The sequence below is a fragment of the Salvia splendens genome, chromosome 5, assembly GCF_004379255.2.
Source record: "Salvia splendens isolate huo1 chromosome 5, SspV2, whole genome shotgun sequence".
Lineage (NCBI taxonomy): Eukaryota > Viridiplantae > Streptophyta > Magnoliopsida > Lamiales > Lamiaceae > Salvia > Salvia splendens.
Window position 1 is genome coordinate 3388006 of NC_056036.1, and position 27948 is coordinate 3415953.

Genomic DNA, 27948 nt, shown 5'->3' on the forward strand with positions numbered 1-27948 from the left:
ACAAATTTTGGAGAATTATCAGTTTCGGAATTCACAGAATTGAATTTCCTCCATTTTTTATATGCACCCTCTGTTCCATATTAGTAGTCTCAATTGAGTCTACCACGAATTTTAAAAAATGTAAAAACATATAGTAGTTGATGAAAGAAGATAGTAGAATGTGGTCTCATTTCAAATGAGAAATGAGAATAGAATGTGGGGCATATTAATATTTATGGAATAAATGAACTAAGACTTCTAATGCGAGACAACCTAAAATGGAAAACGAGAATCCTCTTGATTTGGAATGGATGGAGTACTAGATAAAGTATAATAAATAAATGAAAAAGTAGATCAAAGAAATGAAGTAAAAAACATATTTTTACTTTCAAAAGAATCCCATATTTTCAATATAATCCAAATCTTGTTAATACACTTTATTAACTTAAAATACATCCAGTCATTCACCATTCGTTTTCTTAACTAAAAATGCCTAAATCCACAAATTATCTAAGAAAAATATCGACCCTTGAAAATATATGAAAATTGCCCTAATTGAAATGTATGGACTAGTAAAGAAACTAGACAGTTTAATTTTTTATTAATTTTTAATGTGTAAAAAAAATCGGAAAATAGAATTAAAAAATTCAAAATGATTTTTGTGGGAGAAATTGGACGGTGGGTAAGTGCGTGCAGTCCATTGAAACATCCGTCCGCCATAATCGGGCAGCTCCATTCCATATGTTATGCCACTCCTCTGCTCTCGACCTCTCCTCTTCCTCAACCCCGCCAGGGCATTCTCGTCAATGACCACCTCCTCCGTCACCCCCAAACTGCGAGGCGTCGTCTTCGACATGGACGGAACCCTAACCGTCCCCGTCATCGACTTCCCCGCCATGTACAGAGCCGTCCTCGGCGACCAAGAGTACCTCAGGATCAAGTCCGGGAGCCCCTCCGGCATCGATATTTTGCACCACATTGAGACCTGGAGACCCGATAAGCAGAAGAGGGCCTACGAGATTATTGCCGATTTTGAGAAACAGGGATCGGATAAGCTCCAAATTATGCCCGGTTAGGCTTTCTCATTTCCCCCAATTTCTTAATTTGCTTGATTTCGTGATATAGCCACCAATTTGAATCAAGATAGTATTCTTAATTGATGATATGATGTAAATGATTCAAAGTAGATTGAAAATTAGGGCTCGCCTCAGAAATGGTGCGTTGAATTGTCCCAAGTTTGCATCTTGTGGCTGTGGGTTGAAACTGAAAGTGAAGCCATTGAATAATTGTGTGTTTCAAGCTCATTTTGTGGCTGTTGTTTCTAATCTTGTTAGGTGGTCCTAGTTGCTTAAGCTCGTTTCCAATTTTGCAATGTGTTATTCTTGCAATAGAGTCAATCAGCCAATACATAATTCATCTAGTATAGAGCTTTCTACAACATTCAATTCCAGTGCCCAGGACTTCAAGTTGAGCATCTTAATGAATTACAACCAAAGCTAAGAAACCTTGCAGCTTTATTTTTGCTTCAAAACCTAGAAACTGTGTTTGATTTGTGTTTTTAGTAGTTTCCAATATTTTGTGCAGCATGCTGCTGTTATCCAAAAAGTTTGGTGAAGGAGATACTATCATAAGATAACTTGTCGCCTTTCACCATGTGATTGTAGCTGAACAACATTGTGCTATAAACCAAAAAATGTGGTGAAGGACATACTGCCATAAGATAACTTATCGCCTTTCACCATGTGATCGTAGATGAAAGGAGGATCTACAACTGATTCCTAAACACTCTCATTCATGGATGAATAATAAAATGTTTAGGATAAATGTGAAATTCCCAAAATATGAGGGGTCCTCCATGCTCTCTCAGCTGCTCAAAGTGTAGAATGAGTGAACGAAATTGTCTGGTGATTCATTAGATTGCTCTTGTATGGATCAGGGGACTAAAACATATAGTTGAATATTTTTGTCAGCATTCCCTCTTTGTTCTATATGGATCCTACTTCTGAATCTGATTTTTAATGTTTTGTAAATTTGACAGGCGAGGTCTTAAGTTTTGGTTGTATATTATGCTTTGATTGAAGAGTTGAGTATTGCTGCAGGTGCATCGGAACTTTGTGAATTTCTCAACTCGAAGAATATTAGGTAATTTTTTAGTTCATAGTTCATACTTACTAAGTTGTGGTTATTATGGCTGGTGTATTGGTGTAGTATATTTGTTTGGATATTGTACTGTTTTATGTTTTTATGTCTGCAAAAGCAGTAGAAATTTTTTTTGTATGTATTTTGTTGCTGGCTTCCTATTCTATCTTGTACTCATTTCACTCTCATATTCATCTCTTGCTCTTCTTTAATAGTAGTAAAGTTTTTTATCTACATTATGTAAAGATAAAATATCAATAATTAGTGAGAAGAACTCAGCAAACCATTTGACCATAAAAAGAAAATTAAATTGTTCTCTAATTTATGTGCTTCCGTCTGTATATGCTGAATACAATGGAGAGGTTTAATCCGTAGTACACACCAATGATGTGAATATTGACTTCATTGCTAGTTTTTATTTTCAGGAGAGGATTAATCACAAGAAATGTGAAGGATGCAGTTGATATATTCCACAAACGGTTTGGGGTAAGCTTCAAAATGGTTTAGATGATACTAATTTCTTCATTATCATGTTTAACTATTGTCTTTATACTGACTTTAATACTTTTTTTTATACAAATTTTCCATACGCGAGTTATTTATAAGTGGCACTCATGAGTTGGGTCAAGATTGACCAATGGAGTCTAGTTTTGATTTTTCTGTTCAAATCTCCAGTTCTTTTTTTTTCAGATGTCATTTTCCCCTGCATTAAGTAGGGAGTATCGGCCTTACAAACCGGACCCTGCTCCACTTCTACATATATGTGCAATTTGGAATATGGAACCTGATGAGGTTATGATGGTTGGGGATAGTCTCAAGGATGACGTAAGTTTGCTTTCTTGATGAGAAGGCCTTCCTCATATAAGTTGATGTTAGGCAATCGAACCCTTTTCCTTGGTTGAATGCTCGTAAGAATTTGTGACAGTAGATACATTAAGTCTGTTCACATAGTTGATCTTGCTGTCTTTTATCACTGTAAGATCTTGTTTTCATCCTTTTCAGGTGGCCTGTGGGAAAAGAGCCGGAGCTTTTGCATGCTTGCTCGATGAAACGGGAAGGTATGATGCCCCTGAATTCCAAGATGTCGAATTCAAGCCAGATTACAAAGTGTCTTCTCTTTCTGAACTACGTACTATTCTGGAAAACAATTTCAACCTTACTTCTGAGCCCAACTCGATGGTTCACAATTGAAGACACTCACAATGGGAAGTCAGCATTTCTGTAAGCTTTAAATTTCTGTAGTTGTCTTGCAATGTATCATGGTTACTAAATGTTTGTGGTAGTAGGAAAATTAACAAGAGGCGCGTTTTTAAGTGAACGATATGTTTGCTTTCAAACTGAATAACTTAGATTGGTAGAGAGAAGGCTTCTTGAACTTTAAACATCATTTTTTTTTCTTGCTTGATGGAGGACCCAAAACATTATGTGATTTGTACCATAACCTCTGTAAATGTGTGTGTGGATTATTCAGTTAATTTCTGGACTACTTTGATTGATTTGTTTTTTGTTTTCGATTTTGTATGGATGAGTCCATTACACTCAAACCTTCAAGACGTAAATATTATGCGAGTGTGATAAGTTGGGCCATTTGGTGCCTTTTGATTGCCACAAAAATGTGCATCTAACTATGTGATTTAGAAATTAAAAGAAAATGTAAAATTTGTACGATAATACTACGATACTTTTTGGTTTCGGAATTAAATCACTCATTGCTCCCATGTACTTCCTCCGTCCCCAATAATTGTTAACTTTGATTTCGGCAGGGGTATTAAGAAAATGTAAAAGTAAGTTGATTAAAAACGTTAGTAGAATATAAGTTTCACTTAGAAGTTTTACTATAATAAAATGTTAGTGAAATAATTTAGTAGAATGTGAGACCTATTTACTCCTTCCGTCCCAGTCTAAGTGGAGCATTTCTTTTCGGCATGAGAGTTTATGTAGTACTATTGTTTTGTGAGTTAAATTGAGATAACAAAGTAAGAGAGAGGAAAAAAGTAGAGAGAGTGATGTCATTTTTAATAATGTTTTATTTAGAGCGGGACATCTCAAAAAGGAAAATGTGTCACTTAAAGTCGGATGGAGTATTATTTATAGATGTGAAATTGGATAATTACATGAGGAAAGACATAAATTGCAAAAGTGGACAATTAATAGGGAACAGATGAAGCATTAAAAATTAAAATAAGAATGTTGTAGTTTAATAAAATTTTCACAAAAACACAAAGTTCGTATCGTTTTGTTATCTGCCAACATCCGAATTTGCTGGGGTCATGGTGAATCAAATTATGATATATCACAGACGGACCAAAATGGAAAAATGAGACTGTTATTCACGGCAGAGGTATTATTTGACAACATTCTCAAATCTCAAATACTTATTTAAGTAGTATATAATACAGATCAGCAAACACTTCGCAAAAGCATTCACCAAACAAAAGATGTTGATTCATCTTTTAAACACCGTCTTTAATATTCTCGAACATTTTACCATTATTATATGTCTAAAAAGGACATATTATAATATAAATTTCTTCTTTTCTCCCTTTTTTGTTATAGCTGCATATTACTACTCCAGTATACTAGTAATAACAAAGATTTTGATCTTAACGAAAATCATTTTCAGATAACTTATTAGTACTTGTTTGAATATGTATAACTCTATAAAAATATAGAGACATAAACACACTAAAATATATCCAGCTTGGCTGCTTAAAACTGCTGTTTACTAACAAAACATAAATTTGGACATGCTACCACGTCCAAACTATATTAGGAGAGACCATGAGAAATTATTATCTGCAAAACATAAATTTCTTCAAGCAAGAAGAAATCATAATCTCCCAATTGAAAACCTTCTTTGGTTCTCAATTGTTTCAGTAGTAGCACAAACAACAAAAACCAGTATTTAATACTGATCAATTAAGTAAAAGGGGAAATTTCAATAGTAATCTAAATTTGCTTTGCCTGCCACGTAATTCCCATGGAGACCTTCCAAGTTCCAGAGTCCATCCCACACCACCTCCTCCTCCGGCGCCGACGCTGCGCAGTTACTAATCACCAAGAGTCCTTGCTCGTCGGAGGCGGTCAGGTCAGAGGGAGTACTCGTCTCGTGATCATCGAGCAGCGCTGCGATGATTCTTTTCATGTCTATCTGATCCTGCTCGTATTGCTGTTGTTGTCGTTGTTGTTGTTGCTGCTGCTGCTGAAGTTGAAACTGCTGCCTCCTCAAAAGACGTGCCCGCGTCTTCTCTGCGTTGCCCGAGGAGGATTTGGATTTTTTCTTGAAATGAGTTCTCCAGTAGTTTTTTATCTCGTTGTCAGTTCTTCCCGGTAAGCTTCTGGCAATAGTTGACCATCTATATTCATTCAAAATATAAGTAAAATTGGAACAATTATTATTAATAAAGAAAGTGAGGGTGAAATTTAAAAATTGCACCTATTGCCCCATCTAGCATGTAATTCAAGAATGATCCTTTCTTCATGAGGGGTAATTTGGCCCCTCTTGAGATCAGGCCTCAAGTAGTTCACCCATCTCAACCTACAACTCTTGCCATTCCTCTTCAGCCCTACAAATCAAACATAAATCTTTCAATCACAAGATACTACTAAAAAAACGGGCTTTAGCTAGCTCAATTTATCGAGCACTGAGCACTTGTCAGGTTTTCTGGCAAGTGCTCGGCTGTTTTTGGTGCACAAAAAATTCAAGAAGAGGTTACCGAGCACACAAAAGGGTGGGTGCTCGGATGTACCTGCAAGCCTAGCCACATTGTTCCAACGGCCTTCGCCATTGGATTTGACATACTCAATGAGGAGTCTGTCTTCTTCGACAGTCCATGGCCCCTTTCGCCACCCCTCATCTGTGGCACCCCACCCCATATGTTGTGACATTGCCCCCCAAGGCATGTATAACTTAAGTCTATGATTAGTGTGGTTGGGGGGGTTTATGTAATAAGTTGTTTTATGTAAGATATCTTAGTTGTCCTCAAAATTCTATGACATAAGGTGCATATTTATATAGGGGAGAAAAAAACTATGGTCCTCAGTCAAAATTTGATGTCATTGTCACATAATCAGTATAATCACACCTCTTCACACAATCTAAAGATCAACTCTATCCCACCTCAATAACATGTGAAAATACTTAAATACCCTCCACGATGCTTCTTACATAAGCACGTCCGCTGTTTATGTTTTCTTGTGTTCGTCCATTGCTTTTCTTTTGTAGTGGTTGTTGATACAGCTTTTATTTTTGTCTATATGTTAATTTCTGTTCTTGTTTCTAGTACTTTATTGATCGTCGTTCTTAGCTCGAACCTTCTATTTAATCGAAGAAACCTAAGCACGCACACTTACAAATCCATAAACATCACTCTAACATTACAATATACCTCAAGTTAATTTAGGCACGTAAAAATTGGTTTTGAAATATGACTTACTTCTTTTGTATATGAACAAGAGTTTATTGAGTGCATATCGAAAATTCTTCTTGCGCCATAAAAATAGAAAAAAGAAAGATTTGTTAAGGACATAGGTGACATGGTATGATACTCCAGAAGAATATAAGCGAAAATAAAAATGAATATGATGTTGATGTTAAAGTTTGGACAAGAAAGGTGGTGAGTTTCATTAGGATTTGGCCACGTAGAACGATGGGCTTGTGCATCTAGGCACAAAGCACTTTGTCTTGTTATTCCTAAATCAAATTAAATTAAGTGGGTGGCTAATTTTTTAAGGTTGAAAACCACTAGGTGGCCAATGGGATGTGACCAAGTGTTGAATTTGCTTACTTCGTAAGGCGATAGATGCAAGCTAATCACCATCCTTTTGATTAAATATGATTTGTTTGATGCTATTTATGGGCATTGAGGGAATTAATTATTGATTTAATTACGCTCTAATTGCGTCATTAGGCGACAGGTGTACTAGGATGATGGCTTTTCGGACAGTGCTTCATTAATTTAGTGTATAAAAAAGTGCATAGTACTGTAGTTGATGCATCTCTATCAAGAATTTAAGACTTGATCATCTAATTAAATTAAGTGTTTTTGTTTATTTATTAAATTGATTTAAATCTTTTTTGTGCTTTTTTTGGCAACGTCAGAGCTCTTAAAGATCGCCATATATAGGGGAATAGAAATATGTTTAATTCTATCTGTAGAGGTAATTAATGAAGGGTTCATGGAATTGGACAACTGATTTAATTTGTAATTAATTAATTGCATTTTCTCTTACTAGTTTGGTGGACGTATTTTGGATGAATTATATTTATATTTACTAGTTCATAGTCCAATTATTAAATGAGTAAATATGATTATGTGCTAAACATGCCATTTGTAAACATTTGACTTAGAAAATATTGATAAAATTCATATTCATGCATATAACCATCAATCAAGGTAATTTCACCTTGCATCATATTTCTAATGTTTATCATTAATTAAACAAATTTATTCATCAAATTACAATAATACTAGCTAGATTCATTAATTTATATACTTTACTATGTTTAATACAGGTTCAATACTTTCATATATATACAAAATATGATGACAATAGATTATAACTTTAATTCAGTGGAGAATCGTTCATCTGGCCATGCGCCACTTTTTTCAAATATAGTTAATACATAATTCATGCTTTATTTTTAGTTTGTTTAATTAATAGAAATTAAAAATAATCCGTGCTAGGTACGGACAAGGATGGAATAATTATTTTGCCAAAAGTTTTCGAAGCATAATTTAGTGAATGAATAGCTTTGGAAAAGGACTTGTAAAGTGGAAGACCACAAAGCAATTATCTTGCATCATATGGATCGACTTCTTCTTTCTTTTTCTCTTTTTTTTTAATAAAATGAAACAGAGCAAAAAAATTTAAGAAGATAAAATCATGATCAAGAGCAATAAAAAATTTTCTTTTTCATAATTATGTATTTTCATTTCTTTATCAATCTAGAATAGTAAGTTGAATAGTCATATCAAAGATGTGATTTTTATTGCTATATATCTATGATGAGATTATAAGTTGTTATTTATGCAATTAACTACTTTAGACTATGCTTTCTAATGGTTTGCTTTGTACATCTATTTTTTTAGTAAACTCTAATGTATCCGTTCTAATTAAGCTCAAATTTAAAGATTAATCTAAATCTTAGTTGGGGATCGGTGAATCATGCTTCTTGCTACTCTTATTCGAAAATCATTCACCATTTTATCTCATGACATGATTTACAATTTACATTGAAATTTTATAGTACATGGCACCAAGCTTAAGCTCCCCACGCGTTGTAATTTATACTACATGATTAAAATAGTGAAATTATTACTGGGATAAGAATGTTTAAAATTCTAACTTCTATTGCAAATATTAATCTCATAGTATAATTTATACTCCAAAAATATTATTAAAATAATTAAATAAATAGTGAAACACGGGAAATTGTGGGACAGAGGATCTCATCCGAAAAATTAAACCTTCAAATCCCAATTATTAGATCATCGTCGTCATGTATAGATATCCTTAAGGAAGTTTGATCTTTTTCGTTCTGAATTTTTTAATATTTTAGTGGATTAGGATAAGAAGATGTGAGATGGTGGGTGGAAAAAACACTTAATTAGTACAATTGCTTTTGTTTTGTTTTTTAGTTGAGATTATGAAATGGTGTTAATTAGGACATTGCAAAGTATAGTTTCTAGAAAGGTTAGCTTTTGATTTAATAATTTGATATTATGAATGTTGTTGGATTTGCTGAATCTTAGTACATAATTGCGAGTCCTAATAGAACACTAATCTGGATTACCGTATAATTCTTTCCGTCATTTTCTGCTATTATTCAAATAAAAGTATCTGATCTCAACTTCATCTTTAGTACTCTTTTGTACTCTTAGCACTAAGAATAATGCTTGTAATAATCTTATTTATATATTACACGAGTATTGTTGTTTAAACTTCATTTAGATAATAAACAAACTTGTTTAATCAACATGGGATATATCTACCATTGATTTAAAGAGACTCTAGTTTGTAATAACAATTACTCCATAAATTAGTTTTGAGGAATTTGTAACGTCTATTTTTTGTTTAAAAAAAAATCAAGACAAACACACTTTCATTAGGTAATAACCTCTGCATCTTCTTCTAAGTCTAAGTAAGTAAAGTCGTAAAGGAACCCAATCTCATTAATCAATATTATTGCATAAATCAGGAACTCCAACAAATTATTGAAATGTTCAAAGACATTTGGATATAGAGATGACATGTGTTTTTCTAAGTCGTTCGAGACCCATGTCTTCACTATAGGTAGTTATATTATCGTACAAATTATCTCGATTTTAAAAGTTATAATGGACTTTGAAGTCATGACCTTTTAAATTAGGAAAGTGTGACTCATTAGCTAAACAATATCGACCTAATTCACACGGTATCAAATTATAACATCTCTAGTTCATATGCTAAAATCCATATATCCCTACTATTGTAGACTTTGGAAAGATTTATTTATTAGCATTTCAGCTACTAACAATTATAATAATAATAATTATTAAGCCCAAATATTATTAAAAATAAACAATAAATATAGAATTCAATATGAGTTTTGATCTTGTACAAGATTGTATGAAAATCAAATCATCATAATGTTAATGGTCGACATGGGTGGATTATTACAATGTAGGGCCATGTTTAGGCGCTTGAAAATGAGTTCCAAGCATAATTAAATTTGATTAATAACAATTAACAACTCAAAATAAAAACGATGAAGAACAACATTCAATATTCAAGGAAAAAATTGGGCCCAAAACTCCAAGAGCCCAACTCTTTTGTTGACCAACCAATAATTGTAGGTCCATTTCAAACAAAAAGGTTTACGCGTTGGGCCCACAGTTGGCATCATACACAAATTGCAGGCATCGAACTGCAGGCACAAACTCATAAGTGGAGGAAGAGAAAAAAAAAAGTTCATTTTGGTCGGTTAGAGGATCCACTATAAGGCGGACACGCCCAATAGCCCCGCCCCAGCTTTTGTCCATAGCCCCAATTTTATTGTCCATAGCCCCAAAATTCTATTTCCGCCACTATAGTGGACACCTCCAATAGCCCCAAAATTCCAAATACAAAATTCCACATTTTCACATCCCTCCAATAGTCGCGTCCTCGCTGCGAACGCGGCTATCTCGAGTCCGCCCCCCCCAATAGCCCCAAAAGTTGTCCGCCCACCTTCCCCACTATAGCCGCCCGCCCACCGCCCCCAAGACGCGGCTGTAGCCGCGTCCTACTATAGTGGACACTCTTAAAAAGGGATTAAACAGTCATTTCTACGATTTAATGCGAATCAAGTTTTCTTTACAAAAATTATTGTAAATCACTCGGTAAACTTTTTAAAAGTACATTAACTTTACTAATATTAAATTTTGTATTAAAACTTAAATTAACAATGATTAATTTGTCATTTTTGAGCAACATTAAGTAGGAAAAAAAAATCACTTTTGCAACAAGTCACGAAAATATCACTATTATTCATAACAATAATTTTTCTCTAATAATGATCTTAGGTGTTCTCTAATGATATTTTGCCTTCAACGCAACCATTATAGTCGACTGTTTAAATAATTTTATTGAAAGGAGACAAAGTAAAAAAGTGTAAATTCGATAATAAGTATTCCATTCTCAATTTTATGATCTCTTGAAACCATTATGTGTTGAGTGCAGTGAAAAGAAAATAACAGGATGCAAGTTTGTTTGACTAATGTTTTGGTTGTAGTAATCAAGGCAGGTAAAAAGAGAGAAAAAATAGTTAATTAAGGAGGCAGATTAGAATAATTATTGTGTAATACAACTTGCATTTTATCTGGACTCCAATGTGATAATCATGAATCATGGGTCAAAGTAATGTGGCTAGTCGTTTTCCATATCAAGCCTGCAGTTTGAACGGGCTAATCGGATTTTAACTATTCTGAACTGTTTTTGTGAGTATTACTTTTCTGACGCTAATTATTATTTTTTTTAAATTCTTCGAGCATCTTTTAAGTATTAAAAAAAAAACATTTTAGCTTGATAACCCAGTGGATTTATATAATCATTATAGTATAAATTTTTGACAATTTGATATATAAATGGTTAAAGTGGGATTTAAATGAGATAATTTAAATGATAAATACTTAGGTAAGAATCTTGAAAATGAAAAAAAAAATACCAAAAGGGGCTAGGAATAAAAACTCATAAATGATAGGCCACCCGCAACGCGTCATGCGGGTGGCCCGTAATCCGTCACGCCGAGACGAGACGGCGGCGTGACGCGTTGCAGCGCACCGTCTCGTCCCCAGCCCGCCGAGCGTTCCGCCCCGCCAAGACGGATGGCGAGAGACCTCGCCACGTGCCAGCAGGACGTGGCGCGCTCCGGCACCATGCGTGACGCCCACTCGCCGGCCCGCGAGTGGGCATCGTCACGCTGACACAATAAATCATTTTTTTTAAATTCGAATAAAAAAATTAAAAAATGAAAAACGGTAATATTACCGTTAATATTGCCGTTTTTCTTTTTTATTATTTTTTATTTTTTTACTCTATAAATACTCATAATTCATCCTCATTTCACACACAAATACACATCTATTCTTCCCAAATCATCCTCATTTCCTCTTCAATTTTCATCTAACCTCTCATCACAAAATGTCCGGCGACGGAAACTCTGGCGGTGGCAGCTCCGGCGGGTTCGACATCAACTCGTTCGGCGACTGGGGGCATGTACAATGTTCTGGGTGGTGGTTCCGGTTCGTCGACGCCAACCACCCCATTTTGATGTGGATGCATACGCCCGTCCCTCCGCCCCGAGGTATTAGCAGGGATTATTCCAGATTCGGGAGGATTATTCCGTTGAACCCACTCCGGAAGAAGGCCGAGACGGTGGAAGCTCCAGGGCGGAGGCGGACGAGGAGGAGGATCTAGGCCGGCATCCGTACAGCCCCAAAGAAACACTGGCGGTGTATAACGCCTGGATCAGCGTCTCGTACGATCCCATCGTCGGGAATCAAGAATCCCGGAAGTGCTTCTGGGAAAATGTCACCGAGGCCTACCACGAGATTAAGCCGAAGGGGTCCCGCCGCCGCACATATAAGATGATCCGCGCTCACTTTGACCGAGTCGACAGAGAGGTCAAAAAATTATGCGCCATCTACAAGAGTGAAGCGGCTCATTACCAAAGCGGAGCCACGGGAGCCGACATTCTAAGGTCGGCTTTGCGAGTCTACTTCGACGACACCGCCAAACAATTCAAACATGTCAATGTTTGGGAGGTCGTCAAATACGAGAAAAGGTGGGTCGGCGGTGTCTGGTCCAGCTCGGGCTCGACCTCGAAATGCATGAAGCACACGGTGGGTGGGCAATACTCATCTAGTGAGGGCGGTTCGGGCAGGGTCGCACAAGAGTTTGCCTCGCCGGAGGTTGAGGGCACGGCAGACGATGCGAGGGGGTCCTCTCGTGGGCGTCGTCGGCCGCAAGGGAGAAATGCGGCGAAGACGGCTAGAGGGAGGAGGGGCCGAGTCGAATCAAGACAGGCGGGCTCGGGCACGGGGGCACCCTCGAACTCCCTAATGTCCATGTACATGGCCGCCACAATGACAGACACTTCCCGCATGACGCCTCCCCAATACCAAGCCTATCTTGCCGGAATTGAGTTTATGGCAAGACAACTTGGTATTCCGCCTCCAGGTGGCTTCAGTGCACCTCCACCGCCTTCGGGGGATGATTCGCCAGTAGAGTAGTTTTTTTATTTTCTATAAAATTGTATTTTAAAATATGTAATTTTTATTTTTTAGGATTTTAATTATGTGTTTTTTTTTATTTTTAAAATTTTAAGTTGTACTTTTATTTTATGTTGTACTTTTATTTTATTTAATGAAGTGTGTTTTTATTAATTGAATTTGGTTGGAAAATAAAAAATGAAATTGAATGAATAGTAATTTAAGAGACGGTTAAGGGGCGGATAAGAGATGAAGGGTTGCAGGTTCCGTCCCTTAGTTAAGAGATGAAGTAAAAAAGTACGGTGGGGCCCATGGATAGTAATTTAAGGGACGGTTAAAAGACAGCGTTGCAGATGGCTTTACGCTATGTTTCGCATTTTCATATTCTTATTATTTTTCGTATATAATTAAAAGATTAACTAAACATATGAACCGAAAAATCTGGAATCAGGTCACTTTCGGATGAAATAATTTGTGCCAAACAAATAGACTGAAATTAATTCCTAAACATAATCATTATAGTTTCAATTATGAGTATAGCCTAATATTTAAAAAGAACTTATATGATAAAATTAAATAAGATTTTTCTAACTAAGTTAATGGACGAAAAAGGCTATAAAATTATGATTGTGAAACACACACATTTTGAACTTTTGAAAAGGGATAAGCTTAGAACATATTGAAGTAGACGATGTAATTATGGTTATAAGTGTATAATTAGCTAAAGAAATTAAGTTGTAGTCCTGTCTTAATCCAAATAAAAGAGTTTGGTGCAAAGAAAAATATGTAATCTCTAATTCATAAGTGCAACTCGTGCGTCTCATACTTTACTGGAACCACTAAAAATTGTTGGAGTTATCCCAGCAACACATGTTAGACTTTTTCTCAAAATAATGTTTAACCACGTTATATTATTAATTATTACATTTAGAGAAAAAAGTGAAAGTACATTATTTCTCTTCTTTTCTCTGTAATTTTACTTCACCTTCTTTTTACCCTCCGAATCTAATGGTTTGGACTTCAACATTGTCATTTATAAATTTATATTATCCTATCACAAATAATAAAACTAACATATCTATTTTTAAATTTTATATTTATGAGATCAAATAGTTATAATTATAAAGTACCTTAAACTTAGATAAAACAAGATGATAAGATTTGAAATGATATGAATTCATTTTATATGCGTATGGCCAATAGAAGGAAGAGTTAGTGATATTTAAAAAAAGGTAAATAAAAAAATCAGTAAAAAATCATTGTTGTATTGTTAGATAAAATGGAAACATACTGATAAAATAAATAAAAAATGATAATATCTTAACCGGCCTATTATCTTGACTACCATACCTATATTTCAATTGATCCTTCACTAATTGCAACCAAAAGAGTGCACTGTGAAAAAAAGCAAGTCAACCACTAATTAGAAGACTGTTCTAACTTCCTGATGATATATTCCACTGGAAATTACAGTATTATTTTTTTCTCTTATTCAGTATAGTACCAATTTTAACGGTTAATATTCTAAGTCGTGAGATCTATTAATAAATTCTTTATTATGATGTTATGATCTTAAGTAGTACCTCCTCCGTCCCATTAAAAATGACCCACTTTTTTTTTCTGGTTTGTCCCAATTAAGATGACTCATTACTAAAAATAGAAACACATTTATTTCTACTTTATTCTTTTTCTCTTACTTTACTTTCTCCACTTCACCCACAAAATAAAGTTGCATATATTTTCGTGCCACCCAAGAAAGAGGTTGTCTCAAATCTTCTTTGAGACGGGGGAGTAAGTACTACAATCAATGCGTTTTTCAAATTACAATTTGGGGGACACACAAAATATAATACGTGTAGTACTTGTTTGTAAGTTCCAATTTAGGGCCCACAATCCACTACGGCACTACATGATATGGCTAATTACAGTATTTTAGAATTGCCAGTTAAAAAGCTACTCTCTCCGTTTTGCGGTAGCTGAGTTATTTCATTTTCTGCCTTCGTTTTGTAAAAATGATAATAAATAGTTAAAATATAGAGCGAGTAAAATAAATGAAAGAATAAGGTAGATAAGAGTCTTATCTACATTATTCTCTTTCTTACTTTACTTTTTCTCCACTTTAAATATCATTTTTCTAAAATAAGTGCAGAAAATGAAATGGCTCAACTACCGTAGAACGGAGGGAGTACTATAGTACTCCTCCATTACATAATAGTAGAATCATTTTTTCATTTTAGGCATTTGGTAATAGTAGAGTCATTTTTCTTTTTTAGTAAAAAGTACTCCCTCTGTCCGCGAATAGGAGTTCCGTTTTTTCATTTTAGTCCTTCCGCGAATAGAAGTCCCAGTAGGGTCCCATCTTACACTAACTCATTCAAATCACATTTCATTTAAAACTAATATATACAAGTGGGACCCCTATTCCACTAAATTTTTTCCACCCACTTTTCTCAATATTTCTTAAAACTCGTGCCGCCCATAAATGAGACTCTTAATGGCGCACGGAGGGACTAACATATTTTGCCATTTTTACTTTTCCTTCTCTTACTTTATTATCTCTACTTTTTCCTCTCTATTTTCTTTTATTTAATACATTACATACATTTTCCTTAATTTTCGTGCTGAAAATAAATGTCTCCACTACTATAGAACAAGGAAATTAGAAATTGGATAAAGTAAAATCCAGATAAACATATTTAAGAGCCCATTTATAGCTAAGTGGGCGTACGTGCAGATAATTCGAATACCTATTACAAAGAATCTGTACAAATACTTCACAAATTTCAAAAGGCCCAATTTAAAAACTATATAAAGCCCCAAATTAAACCCCCAAAAGCCACCTCAAAAATATCGAACATTATTCCCAAAAATCGATCTTGTAAAAGAAAACAAGTTATCATTATATTAGAGACTACTCGGGTAAGATGCTCAACACGGATGGCTCCTATAATGAAGCGAACGGCAGTACAGGGGCTGGCGGGATTATTCGAGACCACTCGGGTAAGATGCTCGTCGCCGTCAGCACACCCCTTGAAGCCCACTCGGCGTTAGAAGCGGAGCTGGTGGCCATGATTCACGGGCTAAATATAGCCAAGGAATACGGCCTACCAATCTGGATTGAGTCAGATGCAGAGCAAGCAATCAAATTGGTCAATGGGACGGGATGGGGGCCGGCACTCGCTCGGCAAGCGGTGGCGCAACTAACCATTCTCAAACGCCAACTCAAATTCCGAGCCACCTTCATACACAGGGAGGGGAACAAAGCGGCGGACTTCCTTGCGAAAATGGGGCTAGTCCAAGACAGTGGCCTACGAATGCACTACAACTCAGCACCGAGAGAACTATTGGACTTGGTTAGATTGGACGAGATGGGAGTGTCGCACATCCGAAACCTAGACGGGGACGGGCATCAAAGTTGATCATGAGACGACGGGAGACAATAGTGACTAGCTTTGTGGTTAATTGTTTTTTGGAAAGGAGTATGATGAGGTCCGAACCTTGTGGGATCGGACCGCATACTACTCTTGATTTTGTTACGGCACACCACTTTTGGGTGTGGCCACGCCTTGTAATTATCTCTTGTGGAAATATAGGGATGAGGGACCCACGAACCCTCCACCGTAGAGGTGTTTGATTAAAAAAAAAAAAAAAAAAAAAAAAAAAAAAAAAAAAAATCATTATATTAGAGACTAAAGTATCTAGAAAGAATCAAAAGTGGTCCATGTAATTCCAGCAATGTCTTGAAACAGGAGATGTAACAGTGATTTTGCTTAATATTTACAAATGCGTTACACAATTCGTTTTGCATAGATTTATAGCATCACGAAATCATAATCAGTTCACGAACCCTTATTTTGCATAAATTGCTATCATAAAATCGTAGCAAAATTTCATCAATTTGGAATTATTGAAATTGGAAACTATTATTATGCAATCAAACATTTTAGAACTCCAGATCTCTGGGTATCGGAATGCAACAGAAAACAATGGCGGCGAAAACACTACATATTTACATGAAACATAATTTATTATACTAAACCGAATTTAAATATTAATCAAGTAAAATGTTTAAATTGGAAGACCCAACCAATTTTTTTCTAAGGTATCATTTCTAGTTCCAATGGAATTCATAGATATAGGAAGAATCCAGTTTTTTAATATCCACCCTATTCCAACTGTTAATAGGATATATACAAACCACTACTACAAACAGTATTAACCCCTTAGCTTGATCGTGAAATACCGATTGCGTTGTTGAATCCTGTGAATTGCGTAGAAGTAGGATATGCAAAATTTGTAATAAAATCAGAATTTACATACTTATTCAGTGTACATAGAAAGTAATGTCATATCCAAATTACAGTACCAATCCTCAAAAAAGAGGAGGAGTGAACATCTACACTTCATACACCGCAACTAAAGCAACGTAATTCACAACCAAAAATACACATGCAAGAACACAAAACTACTACATAATTAGAAGAAAAAAAGAAGAGACTTAACAACTGATCACAGCATTGTACAGCTAAACTCAAATTCCAACGCCGGTGGCCTTGGGTGGCACAGGCTCAGCCCCCGGACCTCCAAGGCCGTAATCGTGATTCCTGTAGCCCGGGCCGTAACTGCTGCTAAAGATGCCGGCGTGAAGGAGCAAGACGTAGAGCAGTTGCGTAAACGCTAGCACTATCACGAAGCCTTCCAGCACCCTCAGCCTCCACCCTCTCCACCCTCCTACGTTTATTTCCTTGCAAGCCAAACTGCACATTCTCTCAATATCACATTAATCTTTCTAGGAATTATATATCCTTCCTTGAAACTTTAAAATTTGAGATAATAATTTATAGTATTTTTTATGATACAGATTTTCACAAGGATACACATAATAGCAAAAGTTATATTGTATTATAATGAATACACAATTTAACTTACTAAGGACTTGAGCCCTACTCCCTAGTTCAAATAGAAATACTAAAAATAAAAAATTGCTTTCATTTTTTTACTCAATTTTCTCTCTCTCTCTCGTACTTGTATCTCTTTTTCATACTTTATATTACAAAGTAGTAAATTTTACATGGTTTTTTGTGGTGAGAGGATCTATATATGTAGAACAATTCACACAAAATAGTGAAAACTCAAAGTAACAAAAGTATTAGTTGTAGACGAAAGACGGGATTATTAACTAGTTACCCGGAAGCAAGGGCGGTGACAGCCCACGCCACGATGGAAGATGAGCCAGCGGCGGCGAGACTGTCATTCCTCCACGCCCGGAGGTGGCTCCCACCAGCAATCTTCGAGACTATTCCTAGAACACTAGCAAGTATCGCAAACGACAGGAAATGAGGCGTCGCTCCGTTGCCGCCCATGCCTGCAACATCGATCATTACTCCATACATAATACTACTACTCAGTCAAGTAAACAATAATAGTGATGGGGCTTACTTGGATGAGCAGTCTGGCCGTTGATGTACCGATTCAGGCACCAGCTAGCAAATCCCAACACAATGAAATACATAATCAAATTCAAGAACAGCAACGGCGCCGCCAAATTCCTTGCAACCGTTCTCGCCATTTCTTTCTTTCTTTCTTTCTTTGAGGTTTATCCAGTTGCTGAACAGTGATACACGTATATATAGTGAGAGAGGAGTAGGGAAATTGAGCAAAAGGGAAGGTGTTTTGGTGGAAGAGACACGTGGCGCGGTTGTAGTTTGAGCGGTTAACATGTGTAGAGACACGTGTCCGTTTATTGCATCGTTTCTGTCTTTAAAGAATATTATCTGTCTTCTCTTATCGGCACTGTCCATATCCACATTAACCTCAATTCTTCTCTTCTTCACTGCACATTCAATTCAAAGCATCTCCACTTATTTTCATCACTCTTATACTTTGAGGATTAATATACTTATATACATACTCCTAAAACATGACATTTATTTTAATGCAATTTACTAATTCGAAATTATATTGACGCTACAACATCTGTTTACTAGATAAGTTATAGTAACAAAAAAACTTCATTTACATTAACAGCTCTCTTTAAATGAATTCGGACATATATACATTATTTTTGACTATATGCGTATGATGGATTTATCTGTGTGAATGACAGATGCTTATAAATTGTAATGATGAGATAATATTTGTTGGGTTTTGTTGTTGAAGTAAGAGTTTTCTATGTTTCATTGTCTTCAACTTTGCCTTTACTACTAGCAAGCATGCGTTGTAGGAGTATAGTGGATTAGTATGCTCTTTTGGAGGGGGGCGATAGAAAATTTGGGAGAGAGAAAAATATGAAGGTAGACTTATGTGTATACGTATAAAATATAATTCATTAAATAATTTAATACAAATACGCTAAAAGATAAAATAATATTTTTATAAATATTTTAATATCTTATGTAAGTATGATCTTGACTCGAGAGAGAGTAAAATGAAAGCTACGAATAAAATTAGTACTAATATTGATATTGTATCCAAGCCAGGGTGGGCCTAAGTGGGCTTAATTATACAGTGATCCAAGTGAGAGATATTGGGCTTTAGTACTATATAGGTCCATTTACTCATTATGCATGGCTGCTATAATTTAATTTGATTTTAATAAGATGCGGTATGTTTGGTTGAAACATCTATTATTACGTGAGTTATAAACATTGCATTTGATTACACATAATAATGATCTGATATAATAATAAAATAATAATAGTTAATTAAATCACTAAGTTTTGTCAATTTATGGTTTATCCTTGTGAACCTCGAAGTTTCAATTTTTCTCAATTGTCTCATTCATACACAAATGTCATCTTTTAACGATATTCAAAATGATGTGTTTCACTAAAATATTTTTTCTTTTATTACTCTTTTTTTATTTCTTTCTTATTTTATTAAAATATTGTCATTTTTAACATCACCAAAAGACGTCGATTTATGCATAGATATGATGAGACGATTGAGAAAAATTGAAACTTCGTGATTTAATATTCCAATTTCAAAGTTCATGGAATATACCAGAATGTGATCGGACTTAAATGGCTATTATTCCAACAATAAAATATGTAGAAAAATAAATTATTGAATATCTGTGTTTTAAAGCAAACATGAAATGGTGATTGGTTAATAAGATTAAAATTTATCACACTCCTATAATGTACATATTATAACAAACGATTGAATTAGTGTCAGTATTAATAAAATATAAAATCTCAAATAAAAAATGTGACCAATCCATATCGTTTGAAGAGTGATCTACGAACCAATATTTTCAGCTGGCATATTTGCATTTTTTTAAAAAAATTCAAATTAAATTTTACACTTTACATGTTTCAGGTTCTTTTATACTCCATTTGTCTCCTTAAATATAAAATATTTGCTTTTTAGCACGAGATTTTATGTAATACTATTGTTTAGTGAGTTAATGAAGAGAAAATATAGATTATAAATATAATGTTGTTTTCATTTTAAGTTATATTTCATTTTTAATAAAAAAAAGAAAAACGTTTCATTTTTAATTAAAAAAAATATTTTTTTAAAAAACTAAAATGCACATTAGATATGAAGGATATATGAGACTTTATACATTTTTTCTGTTTCATTTCTCTCGCATCAATTAAAAGCCTTTCTTTTCCTCTCTCTTTCACTTATTTAATTCTTTCTTAAAAATGCAAAATGCATACAATGTTCTTGAAATGTGGGTTTATTGACCAATATAGTAAAGTAGTTGGTTAGAGACTTGGAGACATCATGACAGAACTTTTAAAATTTATTCTTTTATTTATTTATAATTGAAAAAAATCTGAAATAAATTATTCTCTTTGTTTCTTAATCATTTTTATATATAATAATTTTTTTCTCTTTCTTTCTTTACTTTCTCTTATTACTTTATTCTCTATACTTTTATCTCTCTTACTTTTTATTCTATTTATTTAACACACTCAACATCTATTTCTTAGACTAAGTGCCGAAAATTTTTACCTCAACTATAAGGGAACGAATTGAGTATTAGAAAGTCAAATATGTCATTTGATATCAGTTTCAAATCTCCGCGGGCAACCAAATGTATAAAAATATGATCAGAAAATTACTGGAAACTTAAAAAATTCGTAATTGAATGAGCACCATGTTGATTTTGCAACTGGTGATGATGCATCAAGTCTGAAGCAACATCATCCGAATCATTATTCAAATTACCGTATTCCTTAAATTTTTGTCGGGTCCTTCACCTCACCCTTGACAACATTTTCTTTGACGAGGGTATCAGACATGGTGTGTCTCGACTGTTTGCACATAATTTCTTCTAAATAATCTTGAGATTGTCCACAAGCTTAGAATAACGAAAGAATCAAATTTATGAATAACAACATTCATAAATCTTGACATTAGATTAGTAGTACATGAATAGTCGTGGAAACATTCCAATGTTAGAAGGTCAAACTACCTCCACACAAAATATAGTCACTCGATATCGAGATACATGAAAAAATCAAAATAATTTTGAATATCTAAAGTCCACCCAAGTGTTAACACCGGAGAACCAATGGGAGAACCAATGGGCATGAGGGATATCCATGAATTAGGAATGAGAGCGAGTTTGAAAATGAAAGTATCAATTGATATGTACTTTCTCTGTCCATGAAAATAGTCTCATTTGTAGACCACATGAGTTTTAATGAAAAAATTAGTAAAGTAAGATAGGGGAAGAGATAAAGTGGGTAAAGTAAGAGAGATAAGGAGAAAAAATAGGTAAGGTACGACAGAGAAGAGAAAAAGTGAGAAAAGTATGAGCGATAAACTTTCAATCTTAAGAAATGAGACTATTTTTTGTGAACATCCCAAAATGACAAAATAAACCTATTTTTCAGGGGTAGATGAAGTATATTAATTAGGGTTTAACATGTATAAGGAAAATTATTCCTCTTCCATGAGGGATGAGGGCAAAAAGCGATTCTTCACAAGAAAGGAAGATCGGTTTATTTTTTATAGAAACCGCAAAAGAGAAAAAGTGGGTTAAGTAAGAGAGATAATGAGAAAAATAGGTAAAGTATGAGATAGAAGAGAAAAAGTGAGAAAAGTATGAGAGATAAACTTTCAATTTTAAGAAATGTGAATATTTTTTGTGAACATCCCAAAATGGCAAAATGAGACTGTTTTTCATAGACGGGTGAAGTATATTAATTAGGGTTTAACATGTGTAAGGAAAATTATTCCTCTTCCAAGAGGGATGAGGGCAAAAAGCGATTCTTCACAAGAAAGGAAGATCGGTTTATTTCTGATAGAAACCGTAAAAGAGAAAATGATACAAGTATTTTATTTCCTCATTCTTAATTACAATCAAAGACTATATACATATTTATGTGGAAATATAAAAAGACACTTCCTCTGTCCACCAAAATATGTCCCGTGTGGGCGACTGATTTTTATGAGGAATTGGTTAAGTAAAAGAGAAGAAGAAAAAATTGGTAAAGTAATGAGAAAAAGTAGGTCAAATATAAGACAAAAAAGGGAAATACGAATGTAATAGTGTTTATAATTTGAAAGAAACTTTTCATTTTTAAACAAGAGAGTATCATAAAATAAAATAAAATAAAATAAAATCATATCATATCATATCGAATCCAAACTTTTTGTGAAAAACATACTACTGACTTAAAATCATATCAAATTGTAATCATCTATGAAAAACATATGACTAAATACATTTCAATAAAAATAGATTGAATAACATATTCTAGATTCTTCGAGATAATTAGATGAAGTCGAATATATATATGCATTGTTGTCTTGTATTCACGTGACTCTTCGCACTCAATATGACAGATATTCATCTTACTTTTTCCCCTAAAAGTAATAAATTCTTATTTAATTTATTGCTTCCGCAAAGTACGAAAGAGAATGAGAAAAAACAGGTCAAGTATAAGATAGAAAACAGAAATATGGATGTAATAGTGTTTATAATTTGAAATAAATTTTTTATTTTTAGACAAAGAGAGTATAATAAAATTAAATTAAATCAAATCATTTCAAATCCTTAACTTTTTGTGAAAAACATACTACTTTGACTTAAAATCATATCAAATCGTAATCATCTATGGAAAACAATATGACTAAATATATTTCAATAGAAATAGATTGAATAACATATTCTAGGTTCTTCGAGATAATTAGATGAAGTCGAATATATATATATATATATATATATGGATTTATTCATTTCCTTTTCCTATATTTCCTCCTTTTTCCTTCTTAATATCAGCCATTAGATTAGAGAAATGGACGGTCAAGATCAACATTGGGTAATTAATCCCGTGTTGCATTATTTGTCCTATTTTGTGCATTATGAGGGTACAATAGTAATCTAATAATGGCTGGAAACCGCTACGAATAATGCACCACATGGTCACGAGTAATGCATATAATTGCCTATATAATGCACAATATGTGAACCGCAACGCATACGAATAAGATGTGCTGTGTTATGATGTTTGACACACGTTTCTTGTTTCCCCTAAGGGTTTAATAAGCTTAGGGCCTAGGGTATAGTACGTAGACATGTATGTAATCTTCACATGGTAACGAGTAATGGATATAATTGACTATATAATGCACAATTTGTGAACTGCAATGCATACGAACAAGATGTACTGTGTTATGATGTTTGACACACGTTTCTTGTTTCCCCTAAGGCTTTAATAAGCTTAGGGGCTAGGGTATAGTACGTACGCATTAATAACAAATTATAAAACGATACGAATAATTCACCAAATTGTCACGAGTAATGGATGTTATTAACTATATAATGCACAATATGTGAACTGCAATGCATACGAATAAGATGTACCATGTTATGATGTTTGACACACGTTTCTTGTTTCCCCTAAGGCTTTAATAAGCTTAGGGGCTAGGGTATAGTACGTAGACATTACTAAATGCACGTATGTAATCTTCAATCCGTTGATTAACCCATATACACAATACCTCTAATAATGCATAATATACTGAGATAATGACAATTAACAGCTACATAAGGCACTACCTAAACCAAATAATGCACATACGTATACTCCAATAACAACAATTTGTTAGTAATGTCTACGTACTATACCCTAGCCCCTAAGCTTATTAAACCCTTAGGGGAAACAAGAAACGTGTGTCAAACATCATAACATGGTACATCTTATTCGTATGCATTGCAGTTCACATATTGTGCATTATATAGTTAATAACATCCATTACTCGTGACAATTTGGTGAATTATTCGTATCGTTTTATAATTTGTTATTAATGCGTACGTACTATACCCTAGCCCCTAAGCTTATCAAACCCTTAGGGGAAATAAGAAACGTGACACAGCACATCTTGTTCGTATGCATTGCAGTTCACAAATTGTGCATTATATAGTCAATTATATCCATTACTCGTTACCATGTGAAGATTACATACGTGTCTACGTACTATACCATAGCCCCTAAGCTTATTAAACCCTTAGAGGAAACAAGAAACGTGTGTCCAAACATCATAACATGATACATCTTATTCGTATGCATTGCAGTTCACATATTGTGCATTATATAGTCAATTATATGCATTACTCGTGACCATGTGGTGCATTATTTGCAGATACCAAAATGTGGCAGTTACTTTTCCGTCAAATGTCAATAATAACCCTGTAATGCATACAACCACCTTCTATAATGCAACACGGAACCAGTTTTATAGAATCAATCTGATCCGTTGATGTCTTAGATCTAACGCGCAATATTAAGAAGGAAAAAGGATCTAAGATGTGAAAAGGATCTAACGCGCAATATATATATGCATTGTTGTCTTGTATTCACGTGACTTTTCACACTCAATATGACAGATACTTATCTTACCTTTTTCCTTTAAAAGTAATAAATTATTGTTTAATTTATTGCTTCCGTGAATAACTTTATGGTATACGATACTCTTTCCGTTTCAACATAACTGATTCACACTTGTCTTTTGACCGTTTATTTTTATTTGAGTCATTTCTCTTTATGTCAAAATCATCTCATTGAATGTCCATTATTTTTCTTCGGTGTATATTTTTATACTTTATTCTCTTTCCATTTAATTTATATTAAATATGCATTACCTATTTCCGTATTTAAGGCAATGCAAATTTATTTATTTCTTAATCTTCGTGCCCAACGTTTAACGAATGAAGTATATAAACCCCTAAATTCAGTCCAATAAAGCCCATAGAGAAAACTCAATTAGAACTAGAGTTAGATCTTCAATCCAAACAAGCAGCTCGGAAATGAGTTCAAATTCAAACTCCCCATTTCCAAATGCAGAACCTCCCACCAATTTAACCCTCGTTACCCCCAAATCCGAGCCAGTAGATGAAAATCCGCCGCAATTCCAACCCCCGGCCGCCTCCCCGCCGCCCTCTGCCGACGTATACTCCGAATTCAACCGCATTTCCGAGCTCTTCCGCACGGCTTTCGCCCAGACCGAAGGAGTCGCCTCCGCCCTACCCGACTCCCACCCCGATTCGCGCGCGATAATCCTCGTACCCGACCCGCAAACGCAGGCATCCGACGTCGTCGTCCCCGAGGCTCCCGGCGGCAGCAAAAAGTACCCCACGCGCTCCTCCGAGCTCGTCCGCGTGACTGATCTGAAGCCAAACGACCAGAGCTACTTCCGCGACCTAATCCGCCGGGCGCGGATGCTGTTTGACTCGCTGAGCGTGTTTGCCGTGTCGGAGGAGGAGAAGAACTTCGATCCCACGGTTAATAATCGGAAGCCGCGCGGCGACCTGAAGGCGTCGGCGCTGATGCGGCAGAGCGGTTTGTGGATGAATCGCGATAAGAGGGTTGTTGGGGATATACCTGGCATTTCAATTGGGGATGTTTTCTTTTTCAGGATGGAAATGTGCGTGGTTGGATTGCACGGTCAGCCGCAGGCGGGGATTGATTATGTTCCGGCGGCTCATAGCTCGAATGGGGAGCCGATTGCGACGAGTGTGATCGTATCGGGAGGGTACGAGGATGATGAGGATGCAGGGGATGTGTTGGTTTACACTGGCCACGGTGGGCAGGATAAGAATCTTCATAAGCAGGTGGTGCATCAGAAGCTGGAATCGGGGAATTTGGCGATGGAGAGGAGCATGAATTATGGTATTGAGGTTAGGGTTATTCGTGGTTTTAGATATGGAGGTAGTGCTAGTGGTAAGGTTTATGTTTACGATGGATTGTATAGGATAATCGATACCTGGTTCGATGTGGGGAAGGCAGGGTTTGGAGTGTTTAAATTTAAGCTTGTTCGGATTGAGAATCAACCGGATATGGGGAGTGTTGTGATGAAGTTTGCCGAGAGTTTGAGGACTCGGCCGTTGGAGGTTCGGCCGAAAGGCTACGCGACTCTTGATTTGTCTAAGAAGAAGGAGAATTTTCCTGTGTATTTCTACAATGATGTTGATGGTGATCATAGTCCTGTTTGTTTTGAGTATCTTGTAACAGCTGTTTTCCCTCCATATGTTTACAATCTAGGAGGTAGTGGTGGGTGTGAGTGTGTTGATGGATGTCGATATGGCTGTTTCTGTGCGATGAAAAACGGGGGTGAGATTGCGTATAACTCACACGGGATTCTTTTGAGGGGGAAGCCTCTGATTTTTGAGTGTGGGCCACATTGTCTCTGCCCTCCGACTTGTCGGAATCGTGTCAGCCAAAAGGGCGTTAGGAACCGGCTTGAGGTGTTTAGGTCTCGGGAGACTGGATGGGGAGTGAGGTCGCTGGACTTGATCCAAGCTGGATCATTCATTTGTGAGTACACTGGAGTTGTTCTTACCCATGAGCAGGCGCGGTTGTTCACAATGAATGGTGATTGTTTAGTTTATCCAGGACGGTTTGGTCACAGGTGGAAAGAATGGGGTGACTTGTCTCAAATCTTCTCAGACTATGTTTGCCCCTCGTATCCATCGGGCCCTCCTTTGGATTTTGCTATGGATGTGTCGAGGATGAGGAATGTAGCTTGCTACATGAGCAACAGTTCAAGTCCAAATGTTTTCGTGCAGCATGTGCTGTATGATCATAACAACGTGTCGTTTCCTCATCTGATGCTGTTTGCTATGGAGAATATACCACCGATGAGGGAACTTAGTCTGGATTATGGAGTGGCCGATGAATGGATGGGAAAGCTCGCTATATGTCACTAGCGCAGCTTAATCCCGAAGGTGCTGATCAGCTTTTTTTGTGACCTAGGTAAATCGAGTTATTTGAATATTACAGCTTGGTTATGACTCCTTTTGATATCAGTGTGTTTCCTGCCATATTCTGGTGATATATGCATCTGGTATTAGTACCATTTTTGTTGCTCTATGTATGTGAAAACTTGTTTAGCTAAGACTGTTCATCTCCACATTAAATTTTGCATAATCATTTGGTATGGCCATTCATTTTGAGGGAGGGGAAGAAATCTACCGCTAGCATCATCAGTGTTATGTCTATGTTCATTTTTTATCACAAGAAATAGAATGATTTTTCTACTCGGACTACTCTCTTGATGTTATATGCATGATCTGGTAATTCTGTTGCTTAGATTTCCTAGCCGCGACAACAAGTTAATCCGTAGAATTCGCTTTTGTATCAGTAGTGCGTGCTGCTGATAGCGAAGACAGTAGGAGCCGGAAGGCCTGAAGCGAGCAGAAGATCATCATTCTACGAGTCTTGTGATGTTTTGAATCTATGTTTAAGTGTTTGTGTTTATGTTTATGTTTATGTTTATGTTTATGTTATGTATGTCTGTATCTATTAGAGTCCAGACTGATTCAACTTGTATATAATGTGCCTGGGGCTGGTTTTCCCAGTTTTTACTTCTGCATTTGGTTATCTTAATTTCATTCTTTTTTTCTCATAATACTATTGATATTTCACCAAAAATGTCAATAAACTGCATTGATTGTATACAATGACCTGATGGGCCACGTCATAAGGACTTCCTATTGCTCTGCCACGTCATAAGGACTTCTCACTGCTTTGCCACGTCATAAGGACTTTCCACTGCACAGTGGCGGAATTCCCACATTAAAAAAATTCACAAATTCACAAATTTTCGGAAGTAAATAATTTACGGAATTAAAATT

At 35.5% G+C, this 27948-nt stretch overlaps 4 protein-coding genes across 6 annotated transcripts; 2 read left to right on the forward strand and 2 right to left on the reverse strand.

Moving 5' to 3' along the window:
- The first annotated feature begins 602 nt into the window (after positions 1-602).
- On the forward strand, positions 603-3612 carry LOC121804412 (haloacid dehalogenase-like hydrolase domain-containing protein At2g33255). Its single transcript, XM_042203950.1, has 5 exons — positions 603-1050; positions 2079-2121; positions 2544-2604; positions 2809-2943; positions 3121-3612. The coding sequence occupies exons 1-5, from the start codon at positions 726-728 to the stop codon at positions 3307-3309; spliced, it is 753 nt and encodes a 250-aa protein (XP_042059884.1). The 5' UTR covers positions 603-725; the 3' UTR covers positions 3310-3612.
- Positions 3613-4811: 1199 nt separating this feature from the next.
- LOC121804414 (MYB-like transcription factor EOBI) lies at positions 4812-6088 on the reverse strand. Its single transcript, XM_042203952.1, has 3 exons — positions 5868-6088; positions 5555-5684; positions 4812-5474 (listed from the first exon to the last, which is right to left on the reverse strand). Exons 1-3 carry the CDS (start codon positions 6019-6021, stop codon positions 5057-5059), a joined length of 702 nt encoding a protein of 233 aa, XP_042059886.1. The 5' UTR covers positions 6022-6088; the 3' UTR covers positions 4812-5056.
- An 11180-nt stretch (positions 6089-17268) lies between these two features.
- Positions 17269-18420, reverse strand: LOC121803529 (membrane protein PM19L-like). Its single transcript, XM_042203166.1, has 3 exons — positions 18291-18420; positions 18039-18216; positions 17269-17608 (listed from the first exon to the last, which is right to left on the reverse strand). Exons 1-3 carry the CDS (start codon positions 18418-18420, stop codon positions 17383-17385), a joined length of 534 nt encoding a protein of 177 aa, XP_042059100.1. The 3' UTR covers positions 17269-17382.
- Positions 18421-25079: 6659 nt separating this feature from the next.
- On the forward strand, positions 25080-27678 carry LOC121804683 (histone-lysine N-methyltransferase family member SUVH9-like). 3 transcript variants are annotated; one of them, XM_042204316.1, is made up of 2 exons: positions 25080-27067; positions 27405-27678. In XM_042204316.1, the coding sequence occupies exon 1, from the start codon at positions 25123-25125 to the stop codon at positions 27019-27021; it is 1899 nt and encodes a 632-aa protein (XP_042060250.1). In that variant the 5' UTR covers positions 25080-25122; the 3' UTR covers positions 27022-27067; positions 27405-27678. The 3 variants fall into 3 exon arrangements, with proteins under 3 accessions (XP_042060250.1, XP_042060249.1, XP_042060248.1); XM_042204315.1 differs by having other exon boundaries at positions 27456-27678; XM_042204314.1 differs by having other exon boundaries at positions 27459-27678.
- Positions 27679-27948: the final 270 nt, after the last annotated feature.